A 13,865-nucleotide genomic window follows, 5' to 3' on the forward strand; every position below is an offset into this window, starting at 1 on the left:
CGCGCTAAACTGCGTTTCATGCTAACGTAAAAGGTTCATTCGTAATTAACTCCGACTGGTGACATAATCCGCGAACAATACGTCAAGGAAAATGACGTGTTGGTTCTTTACGGCGCTGTTGTTGAACAGCATGTGAAAACGGCATGCCGAGACTATGAAGCAAAAAGGGGGCGAAACACTAATAACTCACAGTTAATATATCCAATTTTAAAAAATGCAACTTATGACAATTTGCTCCTTGTGAGTGTGGATGAAGCACTGGAATAATCGACACATCCCATCTCGCTGTAACAGAAAACCTGCAACCACTTTTCGGGGGATGTTTTGAAACTCTTCAGACACCGCGTTGTAATCAATTTTTTCTTGTGAAACAATATGGCATTTACGATTGCCCGTAACATCTGTGACATTGCGACATTATTCATCCGCGAAACAAAATTACTTGCCAATGGTCGGACACTCATGAAAACCTGTTGCAGAACTCCGCGCAAAGTGCTAACCCGAACCAAGTTTTGCGTCAATCAAACTTGTCTGGTGTCACAATATCATCGGTGAAGGTCCCCAAAAAACATGTCAACCAGATAAATCCCATTCAGACGAGTGGACAGTAAAGAAAACCGCAAGCCCGACCTCCTCAACTCTCTTATCTAAACAGGCCGGCCTTGAGCGGTGGTCCTGGTGGGGGTGATGGCATGGAGTAGCAGTGGACTCATCCATCACCCGCCAGCTCCCAGAGTGCACCGGGGGCTACTGGGGATTGCCATCATAAAAGTGTCACAGCTCCCGGAGAGAGGCCGGGACAACTAAAGAACCAACACGGCCTCTTGACTGGAAGCTGACTGCGTTCGAGAAAACGTTTTCAAACATTCAAACATTCGGTACGTCAACAATTCAAACAATCAAGAGTGACAGGCCAAGTGCTAATCTACAAGTTGTGTCACAAATAAAGCGCTGCTTGTTATCCACTGCGCATGGATGTTAAGTCCGAACAAGAAAGTTATTCCCATGAATCGTATAACATTCAGCGGTCTGCTGCTTATCTTCAATCATCGAGCGAGGATTGAGCTCATTTGAGCGACTTCTCATGTGTGCTTCTGTCACTCACGTTAAGATCAATTGTTGGACGCTGCCAGGGTCTTGGGTCCATTTCCAAGACTTTTGGGGCTTTGGGGACTAGTCAAGACCTAGCATTTAGCACGGCATTTCCCAAGCCCTGTGGGAAATGATCCACAGGGGCACAGAATGAGTTTTGTAAAAAACCCAAAACATTTTTTGCAATGACGCTTGGGAATATTTGGTAGCCGGACACTGAGCAGCACCACGTTGCCAGCGTGGCCGCTTGCTGTTCTGGTGAACAAGGCTTCCAGTGTTTTCGCCCGGTGATGGAGTGGTCGGCCGCGTGATGCTTCGCAGAGTAGAACCGCCGGTCCAACTTCCGGGAGCTTCGGGTCAGGATCAGCGAACGCCGGAGTGGGCGGGACGCGACATCCAAAAAGCCGCGTTTGGCAGGAAGCGTCTGATAATTTAAGGTTTCGGCTCTTCAGCTTTGACAGATTGCGCAGCGGAAAGTGTAGTATTTATTCCTCCCGAGGGACTCGCCAATCACAAGAGACGAGAGGGTGGGGTGAGGGGCTGGGGGGGGGGGGGGGGGGTGATGCTGGGATCCTCCTGCATCGTGTGTGCGAGGGTCCACTCGCCAGGCCTGATTTCTTTGCCCGCAGGTACTCAGAAACACGTGAGCCACAAAAGCGGCTCGCTCGCATGCAGACACACGCAAACACATGCTACTGATCTGCTTCCTCGGACTCAACGGCCATCTTGGGAGGATGTGCGGCGGACGCGCCAGACACTAACTGCCCCCCAGCACCCCCCGCCAGGCCTGCACTTTGCTGGGTTTTGCCTGACATGCGTGAGAGGATGAGACACATACAAAACAATGAGAAATGGAGAGTGAAAAGAGTTTGCTCGCTCGCCATTGTCAAATATTTTAAAACACGGCTCTCACTCCAGGACCCACATGGTCATTAACTGCCAGACATATTCAGACCCTCTTTTACCCTAATGTTTTTAAAAAATTCAAAAAACATATATAAATAAGTTCCTGGGATTGAATGGCTGGACTGTGAAAAACGTTTTGGGCAGTGAAAGAGTTAATGGCGTGAAGCACTTTTATGGAAGATTTCTCCAAAATAGCCTTTGAAAGCACACTTATATCATCTTTTTAAATATAACTACACAAAAAAAGACACACGCGCAGAGTATTTTGGACAATACTGATACTCATGTCCATTAAGTCTTTTGGTGTTATTTTTCCTTTGAATTACTACAATACAATACAACTTTATTTACATAGCGCATTTCGCAACAGCTGCAGCTATAGCAAAGCACATCTAAACAAAAGTAGCAATAATACAGCAACAAAGTCGATGAAAGCAATAAATTAAAACTAAAAAAAAAAAAACATAATTAACTTATGTTTGTACAGGTAACATCAATAACAGCAAAGAAAGACATTTTACACCAAGGAAGGAAGGATTCGACGTAAAAAGCAGATCTGAGGGAAGGAAGGAAGACAGAAAATCAGGTGTTATGGAAGGCAGGAAGGAAGGAAGGAAGGATGGAAAGGAAGAAACAGACAGAAAACTGGTGCGAGGGGAAGGAATTTAGGAAAGAGTTCATAAGTACGGAAGTAAGAATGCAAGAATAAAAACGCAACTTTGAGGTAAGGAAGGAAGGAGGTCGGGAAGGAAAAGATGCCAGGAAAAAAAAAATACAATGTAACAAAATGATTTATTTTTAAATCTGTAGCCACTTTTGGCCTACTGTCTGTACTATATTTGGATATTTGGATCAGTATATCCACAGTAAGTTGGGACCGATTTGAAATGCGAACGTCTTTGAGTCTTGACCACAAATAAAATCTGAAGGAGCCGTCCAGAGCTTCCAAAATCTGATGTAGTATTACATGTTGTGAAATATTTCATCATTTGTTCCAGTAATTTTTAATCCTTTCAACTTTCCAGCGACCTTTGACAGATTGTCATGAAAGCGACTCGCTCGGCATGAATCATTCATCACTGGAAACATTTTCAAATGGAAAGTGCGCAGCGGCGGCAGCTGCTTGCCTGAACGCAACATGCAACAATTTCAGCGGTCTGCTCACCAGAAAATAAGGTGATGTGAGAGGACGAGCACACTATTGAAGTCACAATGAATCAGAGTGGTAGCAACTTGGACAGGTAGCAAAAAAAATGGCAGGGGGTCCTACAACGGTATGACATTTTTATGACATTCATATTTAGTGATTTTCATTGGCTAATATGTCTTATCAATATCTACGGTTAGCATTAGCATAGGTTAGTGTTTGACAACACATTCAGATGTGACGCCCCCCTAAAAAAAATCATCCCAAAACATTGCTTATTCCTCACTCCATGACATCACAATTTCAATCAATATTTAATACTTGACAACACATAGTTCACAAGTGAGTTCGCCATGAGTCAATTTGAGGATTATACTGATAAACTATCTTGTTAAATGAGTTACTCGGGAACATAACATTTGTTAGTCAGTATGACCCGTTGACCTTATTTTAATACACACTAAAAATCTCTCGTTCGTTTTGAACTGCAGGATTCCGATATCTCAGAGATTAAAACAAAATAAATATTCAGAAAATAAAATCCTAATAAACAATGTCTACTTTATTGCTATCCCATTAGTCACAATTTTAAACAATATTCATACTTTGTTACACTTAGCACCAATGACTTCACCATGGGTCAGTTTGACCCCCAATTGAACAGGAGGGCTAACCAAAGATGATCACACTGGCTCATTTTCATCCAAATGAGGTCATTAGAAAGCAGTCAAAACTAAAGGTATAAGATAATATTTGCTTTTTCCCGCAGCTAAATGGAAGGGGAAACCCGTGTTATGCCTGCCTCAACATGCGGCAATCACAAGAAACCGCCAAACTCAAACTAATCCATTAATTTGACCACGCTGCGCCTTTAAGAGGAGCCTCCATGGCGCAAGAACAACATTCCGCTCTCATTAGTTTACACTGCTGATATTAATACTATGATTACAATTGGACATGGTTTATTTGGACTACTATTAGCCTTAATACAATAATAGAGCCTGAAAGAGGTTCAGATGTAGGGGGGGAGTGGGCACAGGATCCACTTGGAGCCATTCCACCCCCAGCAGCTGCAGTGGGGGGGGGGTGTGGGGGGGCTTGCACAGGTCAGGCGTACAGTAACACTTGACCTCCACTGTGTGTGTATGGTGCACCCCCCCCCCCAACCCCCGCCACCAACGCGGTCCCTGCAGACGGAGCCAAAGGGCAGTAACCTCCAAAGGCTTTGTTTGGTGGTCCGCGGCGCGAGCATAGGCCCACCATTGTACGAGCGCACCGCTCAAACGCTTGTTTTCTTTGGGAAGCAGGAAATTGGATGACTGGCTACCTGCTACAACAACATCCTGTACTTGAGAAGCCGTCCTCTCGCCCATACCCACCTATTATTTCCCTTTTCCATCATACGCAAGTGGCCAGCCAGAAAGATTCTTTTTAAAATCTCCCTCTGGTACCGGGACAATCCCCCACCCAGCCCCCCCCCTCCCCCCTGCTCCCCCCCCCTTGTGCGTGGCCTTGTCTAGTTTCACTCAGGTTGAAATCAAATTGGCATAATCCAGATGCTTCCGTACAAAAGAGTGTGTGGCGGCCAAATGCTTCAACTTCGGGAGTGTGACGACGCCCTCGCAGGTTAATGGTCAATTGTGAGCCGCCCAGAATGACAGCGATGCTATCGCAGACACACACATGCACGCACGCACACACATTTTTATTTGATGTCGCCATCATAGTCTTTGTTAACGTTTATGTCATAGGTACCTTTCAGGACAGGAAGTACAAACACCCACCAGGAGAAGCCATAACTGGCTACTATGCAATATACTTACCATGCACACCGACACTAATATAGATGTACATATATATATATATACACACATACACATATACTATGAATATAAAACATATGCACGTATATAAAACATACATATAGATAGGTACCTTTCAAAGCGGACAACAAGTACCAACACCCGCCTGAAGAGGTCATGAGTTCCCACTACAACCTGAGAGAAATACACAGACGCACACACACACACACACACACTACTCTCTATAGGGTGCACTGTCAGGTGTGAGTAATGTTGCGGCGTGAAAACATTCTCCGGGATTAGGACACATTACAGTCGGGGCTTGATGAGAAGTCATTCTGAGCGGATTGCGTGACATCACTAATGATAATTACGCCATCATGGGAAAGGATTTAGTCAGTGCTACACGTTGGATGGGCGGCCATGGTCCCTATTAGGTGGGATAAGATCCCGTGACCCCCCACACATGAAGACTTCCCTGTTGCACCCCACCTGGGATAACACGATAACATGACCACAGCGTGTCCATGAGGTTGCTTTGTTTTTCATATATGTCGGATTTTTACTTGACGTACAGCGCTTTGTGCGGTTTGTAAATCGCTCTATAAATAAAGTTGAGTTGTGACACCTCAATCTACAAAACAACAAAAACAAGACTGAGATAGGGTTTTGATGGCTAATTAATTTATTTCCAGAGATACAGCGAAGAAACGCTGACATGCCTGACATGGCTTGAGGTGAATGCTAGTGGCTTTTTTACATGCCGTTGGGTATTCACTGCATGAACTGCATCTTCCCTCACCATCACAACACGCACTTTCTACTATCTATTGCGACACATACTCATTTTAAACTATGCATGTAGTCTATTTGAGTGTGACATGACTAACTTGTCCAATTTCTGTCTTGGCATTTCTCTCCGTCATAACACTGGTCAGCAGCCAATTTGGATCAGAGATGGCTTTATCTGTCTTCAAATGTATTTGTTAGACTGATTACAAATATGTCTTTGCTTTTTTCAAGCAGATCAAGGTTTTGATTTTCAAGCAGATCAAGGTTTGAATTTTACCATGCGTTATAATTTATAGCTATGACGTTTCAGAATAAAAATTCAACCTGTTGCTGAACCAAAACCTTGGTTCATGATCACAAAATTTTACTGTAGTTCATATTATATTATTGCTATTATTATTGCTATTATTATTATTATCATTGTTATTATTATGAAAAACAGATGTGCTAGAGAAAAAAACAAGGGCAGATTCGGAATCAGCACAAATAAATCTAGAAAGGTTTACTTGCACCTCTGACAAAAAAAAAGGAAAAAAATTGTTGACCAGTGTAATCGATGTGACAAGCCGAGATTTAGCACCTAGTCTTTATCTTCCACTCAAAAGCGGCGCCTATGTCGAATGAATCGGTGCAAGGCTGTCATCTACAGGGATCTGAAAGTCATTACAGTGGTTTACAAACCTGACTTTCACAGGAAAGCTGAGTGAGACACTCTTCCAAAACTACCGGTTGAAAAAAACTATTTGACAAAAACACATACATCATATCACTCACAGTCAATGAGTTAATACTGGTAACAAAAGTGAGGACTCCTTTTTGTGAAAATGTCCCCCCAAAAAAATCATGAATCACAAGTTTTGTGGAAATCTGAGATTCAAAACAATATATAGTACAAGCAGCCACACTAATGTATGCAATTTCACTCAATTTGCTGGAAAATGAAATGCCCTTGCATTTAACAGCATTATTATTACTTCAGTATATATACACACTTGTGACATTTTTGTTTGGTGGAGTCATTTTTGTAATGTAAAATCGGCTTGGCATTTGCCTTTAATAAAGGTTGGCAAACTAATATAGTCCTTTGTAGTCATGGATAGCAGTTTCCTTTTGCTTGTGCAGCGTTTGAAATAAATGCTGAGGATATTTTGCCAGTTTTATAGCGGAGGATTTATTCTATTTGCAAAAAAAAAAAAAAAACACAGGCAACATCTGTTTTTATCGCTAACATTCAAACAGCATTAAAAAAAAACATGGAAAAAATATGAACAAATATATATATATATATTTTTAGAAAAAAAAAAATCAAGGGAAAAGTGAGTCTCTGCAGCTGGTTGCAGTCACGTGACAAAAATGGTGATGACATCCAGGAGGCCTCTCACAATATTCAAGATGGATGGATCACAAACAAAACAGAGATCATGGTGGACATCAATCAACTATGTACATTGGAAAAGCACACACACTGCTGTCTTCTTTTCCTGGGACCACAAAAAAAAAAAAAGTCTTTGGAATTGTTGGATTCCTTCGCAGAGAGGCCCGACTTGAGCAGCGTTCCGTCTTGGCGCCCTCCCTCTCGCTCGCTATTTCTGTCGCCTCAGTCGGAGCTGGGCGAGGCGGCCGAGTCCATGTCGTCGTTCTCCAGTTCGTTGGGCGATGACGACTGGCCGCCTTTCACCCGCTTCCACTTCATCCGCCGGTTCTGGAACCAAACTTTCACCTGGAGAAAAGAGACAAATACGGTTGACTTAGGTAGTGCTTCAAATTTGGTGTTTTTCTCGTGGGAAAAAAAAAACGGAAAAGTGGTTTGTGTCACCGTGTGATGCAATCAGCTCAACTTTTTGCTCGGTATTGACTTTTTTTTTTAATGTACTGCCAAAGCAAAAGAATAAAAATCCTCCACTCCGCCAGCACCCAGTCTGTATTTCCGCATATCCATATCATCTCGTCGGTTCACTCATCTTCCTTACTTGTCGATAGGAAATACTTGGACACCGAGAATAGCAGCGAATGACAGGAAGTTCTGCATAATGGACCTCATGCAGCAGTTAGCCCATCAGTGCTAATGTTTTTTTTTTTTTACTCTAAGTTACACAACAAAGCGGGCATCTAAAAATAATGCCTAAAAATGTGAAAAATATCCAGGATTTAATTGTCACCAGGTCTTTCTCTCACAGAAGTCTAGCCATCACCTGCTCAATTCTTGTTAGCAGGTGTGATGCAGTGTCAATCATAATAGCAGCACCACTGATCGGTAAAAGATGTATTTTGACAAACGTGTCAAAAAGGGAACATCAACTATTACAATTAAAAAGGTCGCAATTATTTTAATATGCTGCGTGGGTGAAATTGAAAATATTACAATTATACACAAAACATACAAATATTTAACAGTTTACACTGTACTCTTAATTGCCTATGGATGCCATAAGATGGCGGCAAATGACTTCCTTTGTCTAAATGAAGGTTTTATGAAGGTCAAAATGAAGGTCAAATAGGTGAGTGTCAACAAATAGAAGCAGACTTGTTCCGCCCTCAAAAAATGTGCTAATAAGTAAATTTGTGAACACAGGAGAGGCATTTTAAGTGTAATACTTTAAAGTGGAACTCAACCCAAACATATTTTTTTTCAAGAATATGTTCCCAGCAGGCCTACTAGTTGAAACACGACATTCTGATTAAAATTGCGTTTGTGGAATATAAGTTAAGCAGCAAAATCCACCCCTTCTAAGCCATCTCAGGGAGCGGCCATTTTGTAATTTCTGTCGACTGAAAATGACATCACAACTACTCAGAGCTCAGGTAACGGCCAATCACGGCTCAGCTTCAGAAAACAGGCGAGCTGTGATTGGTCGTTACTTGAGCCTCGAGTAGTTGTGATGTCATTTTCAGGCGACAGAAGTGACAAAATGGCCGCCCCCAGAGAAGGCTAAAAACAAGTGGATTAACTCTTATTCCACAAACGCAATATTTAGCAGAATGGCTTGTTTCAACTAGTGGGCTTGCATAGAACATATTCTTGAAAAAAATATGGTTGGGTTGACTTCCGCTTTAAGTGAAATATGTCAAATCAAAACAAGAAGCCAACCCTCCAGCACAAGTGTCCATTTTTTTTGGGGGGGGGAGCTAGAATCTGACCACCCTCTTTTCTTTTTTTTCTTTTTCCATCTTTTGGTTCAAGTTTGTAGAAGTTGGACATGGACACTTCCTCATCCATCCTCATCTGACGCATTCCAACATCCTGATCCCCCTTCTCCGCCGTCCACTGTCCTCCATGACCACTGATGGAAAGGACATCACAACAGCGTCGAGGATGGAACACGGCCGCCGCGGCGTTCCAACAATCTGGCGATTCCATTTAGAGAAGCAGACGGCCGACCCGTGCGGTCACCGCGGCACCGCCGTCTCATTAGCCGGGACACCGGACTTTTTAATAGAGCCGGCCGCATGCGCACGTGCTGCCGCCCGCCCCCGCCCCCCCCCCACACTAAAGCCTCACGTCATGCGGAGAGAACCGCAAGAGCCCATGCAGGAAAACATCTGCTCATTGTAATTTGGACGACCAGGCGACGCCAATGGATTCGCATGACGGAAGGAGCGGGGGAAGAGGTTTTATTGTCCACATTCGATAAAGTCACATCTAGTTGGACTGCTTTGGGAATACTGGTCAAATTTCATTTTGTGTTGTGCTTTGAGCAGTGATGAAGTTTTCATAGATTTGTGCTGATGTAAAACAATTAACGATTAAAGATGATTTTTTTTAAGCATGCTGGTTCCCAAACTACGGTTCCCTACGGTAATTTGGGGTCTGCAAAATTGTTTGTCATAGTTTTTTTTTTTTTTCATTTCCTCAAAGAATGAGAACCAGCAAGTCACTAAAACAAAAAGAAAAGGATAAATTGTCCCTAATTAAAATTGTAATTACGGGTATAAAGTGCCATTTTGTGTTTGAGAACTAAAGGCATATTTTTTAGACTACATTCCCTTCCTAGAATAAAAATAATACTGTAATTATGAGGACAGCATTTTTAACTAAGGACTTTCATCCCTTTGACCTTCATTTCATGATATTATGACTTAAGTCTGTTCAAATTTAGTCTGTCTTTTCAGCCTGACAAATTGTTGTTTTTTAAAAGTACAAGAAGCAAATTCTAAGAGCGTTGCAATTTGCCTCCCCCCCAATAAATATGAATTTGTTGTGTGACATAATGGGATTTTTACTCAAAAATAGCACATTTTAATTCTTATGGCATTGGTAGTTGTGTTTAATTGGTGTCAGGATTATGAGGGGGTTATTGGAAAAAATTCTCGGGCGTAACTGGTCCCTGAAAAAACAAGGTCTTGCATCTACTTACAAACTGTTTATTTTTAGTGGGGGAAAAAAATGACAATAAATGGTTCTTTCTTTTGTATGTTCTATTGTATTTATCATTGTGTTCATGATATTCATGTATCATAGTGCCAATTAAGTGGACTTTACTCCAGTGACCATTTCCCTCCGCTAACATTCTTCTGGCTTCTGATTGGCTAAAATGGCCAGACAGTCACAGACTTGAGCGCCACTCAGTGCTCTGGCAATCGAGGGAAACTTAAAAAAACGTTTTTTTTCTTTTTTAATCCCTTCCACGCACCTCAGGCACTTTTAAAATGAATAAAAACATACTTAAAAGAAACTGGCAGCATCAATTATTGTATGTGGTGTCATTTGTGTATTAGATATGTGCCTTTAAGAGGCGGGGCCTGGTGGGATGGCATGTGACGATTGCAAGTCTGCATGCGAGTGTCTGCGCGTGAGCTGTGGCTGACAGCAGCTTCTTCGTGAGTGTGTTCATTGTGTTTTACTCTTCTTCAACTGTGGCTCTCCTTTCCCACATGCGAGGGCATGCGGTTCTATTCAACATAGCGTTTACGGTCTCATACCTGTCGTTCTGTGAGGTCCAGGTTGACGGCGATCTCGTAGCGGCGCAGCCTGGTCAGGTAGTTGTGGTGGGTGAACTCGGCCTCCAGTTCCCTCAGCTGCTCCTTGGTGAAGGCCGTGCGCTCCTTCCGGGCTTTGCAGTTGGTGTCCGCCTTGCACACCGACTCCGCCGTGTCTGGGCGAGTATCGGATGAGAAACGCATTGGGCCGGGGTGTTTTTCGCAACAAACTACTTCCGGTGAAGTGTACAACAAAAAAAAAAAAAAAAGATTAGCGTTTATTTTTATGACGCCAACAAACTTTAATGGTCGGGGCGCGGTACTTTGAGGACCACCGTGAATCACACACACCGCGGGTCGGCATTTGGCTAATTTGTCCATTTGGCCACGCAGCCACACAGGGACCGACTTAGTGGAGGAATGCGGCGGAACATCGTTAAAAGCTGCCAACAAAAGAACAAAGGTGAGGATGTGTCCTGGTTGGAGCGGTTCTTACATGTGTACGTGTGTGTGTGTGTGTATGGGTGCGCGAGCGAGTCCCCCAGGTCAAGAGACCCCGACATTAACTCATCTACCTGACAGCACATCCATCAGGAAATGCCTCAAACATCTCCACAGGGGTTGGCATTTTTCAACAATGCCACTTTAAGGTTAAAAAAAAAAAAGCAGACCTCCACCAAGGCCAAACTGTCCTAATTCAAACCAAGCAATCATGGTGTCATAGCCTATTTTTGTGTAGCTTTCAAACAAATAACGTAATAGTCACATTGATATTGGATTTTTATCATCATTTGCAATTTGAAGCTGATTGTGTAAAGGCCAGGTATGGTGAAAATGTAAGTTTATTCTTGTAATACTGACACACTATTCTTGTGAAATACAACTTTTTGTCGTCTGAAAAAAATGAACTTTTGCCTTGTATAGTAAGATTTTGCATTACCTCTTGAAAGATGTCACAATATTCTCATGAGATTTTTGTTACCAAAAAACAAAACACAATTGCCCAAAAGCATCTCTATAATAGCCAGACTGAAAAAAAGAAAAAAAGAAAGATCATTATCCCACAAAATAAACTATTCAGTATTTTTTTTCAGAATACTGCATTTTAAACGGTTGGACAGAAAACCTTTGCTAGAGATCACCCAAGTCAAAATAACAGACAGAAAGGTGAAAACAAATGACTAGCGGGTGGACATTACACAACGACAACAAAGACTTTCAAGCGGCTCTAATTCGACAAGGTTCAGCTTTGCCAGAACTTCCAGCCAGAACGTGAACTTCTGCAAATCCAGATGTGCATAAACACATGTGTGGGTTGCAGATGGTGTACAAAACAAAAACAAAACAAAAAAAAGTCACACTTAAGTTCAGGTGTCAGCGCTAATAGCGTTCAGCTTGGCTGGAAGCGTCCTTGCGGGAATGCGCCTGAACACCTGGCGGGACCTTGTGACACCCCACCCCCAATAAATATCCCGCACAGCCAGATGCCGTAAAAGCACGATGGAGGGGGAGGCAAGGTGCTAGTGTGGAGGCCACAAATTGTCTTTGGACTAAATGACAGAGTCCAATTAGCATCATGCGACAGCCATTAGCAAGCATGTATCGACTTCACATATAAGTTATGCAGGCATCAGTTCATGAATGTTGGTGAACTTTAAACACATTAGCCGTCATTATTATGACATTGTGGGAAAATAAATGTGCTGAAGTTTGACACGGGTCATCACTAAATGGTTATTTTTGTTTTTATTGAGTTTAGCCTGGATATGCGGACTACTTTTTTGCCTCCGTTTGCACTTTATTGAGCAATGTGATTGCTTAACAGTGCACTGGTTACTATTTTCACATGAGAGATTTAAACACAGAAGCAGATTTAAGGTCATTTTAACATTTTGGGGAAAAACTGAGCGTCTTCTCACAATTAATACAATTAATACACATTGAGGACCGTTAAGGTCATTTTACATATGAAGAGAGAGTAATTATAAAAAAAAAAACATTTATGTGTCTCTCTTGGATTGTTGAGAATTTGGAGAAAAACTGTTTGGTAGCTAAAATGTTAATTATGAATATTTTGCTTGCACTTTGTGCATCATGTCTGCACAATAGTACACTTGTGACCATTTGCATATTAGAAATTGTACAATTTATACTCGTAAGGATGTTATTTTTTTTTAATATATATTATGAGAAACCATAATATCCATTATCAGCAAATGTAAAGGATGAAAAGAATTACAACTATTCCCTTCAAATGTTGCAATAAAATTTTGAGACTAACAACAATGGTTTATTTGGAAGCGTTAGCCAACAGTACAGCGTCCTCCACCTTCACGTGACAAATTGAAATCTGAATATTAATTGGGTTTAATTCTCCGGTGAGAAGAGTTTCGGAAGCGCGTCCCCTCACCTGTGCCATCTCTCTTCCTTTTGCCGCCACTCTTCTTGTCAGAGTCGCCCGATGCCACGCTCTGGGGCGAGTATTCCCCCTCGGGGCACCCGGGCAAGGCGCCCGGCAGCCGCTCGGCCACCACACTATCCAGATCGGGCCCCGCGCCCTCCCCCACGGCGGCGGAGGCGACCACGGGCGGACAGGCCTCGGGGGCCCGACCCCGCGCCTCGCAGGGGTTGAAGTGCCAGTCGGGCCTCTGGTAGCCGCCCTGGCTGTCCGGGTAGAGTCTGTCGTCGCGGGGGTAGGCGGCGGCGTGCGGCAGCAGGCAGGAGCCGGAGAAGTCCGTGTAGGCCAGGAACTCGGGCTTCTGGTGCAGGGAGAAAGGGGCCTGCTGGTAGGGCGACTGCAGGTTGGCGCCCGGGACGCCCGAGTGGGGGTTCCGCATGCACCCCCAGATGGGGCTGCTGGGGTGGGCGCTCCTCATGCAGCTGCTGGCCGGCTGGTCCATAGTGGCACTTGGGGGCGGGGGGGGAAAGTCAATGAAGATCCTCTTGAGGGCGTGAGGACGCAACGCCTCGGTGACCCCCGTCGTCGCTCGCGCTCCTGCGGGGTCCTCGCGCTCGCTCTGGGACTTGATGCTTGCAGACCTGCTAGAGCTGGACGCTCAACTGCTGGGCCGAGGCGCTGGGGCCGCCTTTTTTCACAAGTCTGGTGAGGCCTCCTTAACGGTGAGCCCTCCTCCTCGAGGTGGGAAAGCAAGGCGAGTTTATGGTAGGGGGGGGGGGGGGGGGGCGGAAACACGACACCCCGGAGGCGG

At 43.7% G+C, this 13,865-nt stretch overlaps 2 protein-coding genes across 5 annotated transcripts in view; both read right to left on the reverse strand.

The window, feature by feature from the left end:
* Positions 1–13,865, reverse strand: part of dusp3a (dual specificity phosphatase 3a) — a 162,788-nt gene that overhangs the window by 72,417 nt on the left and 76,506 nt on the right. The window lies entirely within an intron of this gene.
* meox1 (mesenchyme homeobox 1) lies at positions 6,661–13,764 on the reverse strand. 2 transcript variants are annotated; one of them, XM_086016566.1, is made up of 3 exons: positions 13,067–13,764; positions 10,660–10,886; positions 6,661–7,459 (listed from the first exon to the last, which is right to left on the reverse strand). In XM_086016566.1, the coding sequence occupies exons 1-3, from the start codon at positions 13,554–13,556 to the stop codon at positions 7,337–7,339; spliced, it is 840 nt and encodes a 279-aa protein (XP_085872692.1). In that variant the 5' UTR covers positions 13,557–13,764; the 3' UTR covers positions 6,661–7,336. The 2 variants fall into 2 exon arrangements, with proteins under 2 accessions (XP_085872692.1, XP_085872693.1); XM_086016567.1 differs by having other exon boundaries at positions 6,667–7,459; positions 10,660–10,832.

This window comes from Filicampus tigris, chromosome 19 (assembly GCF_054856515.1).
Source record: "Filicampus tigris isolate MCC_2025a chromosome 19, RoL_Ftig_1.0, whole genome shotgun sequence".
NCBI lineage: Eukaryota > Metazoa > Chordata > Actinopteri > Syngnathiformes > Syngnathidae > Filicampus > Filicampus tigris.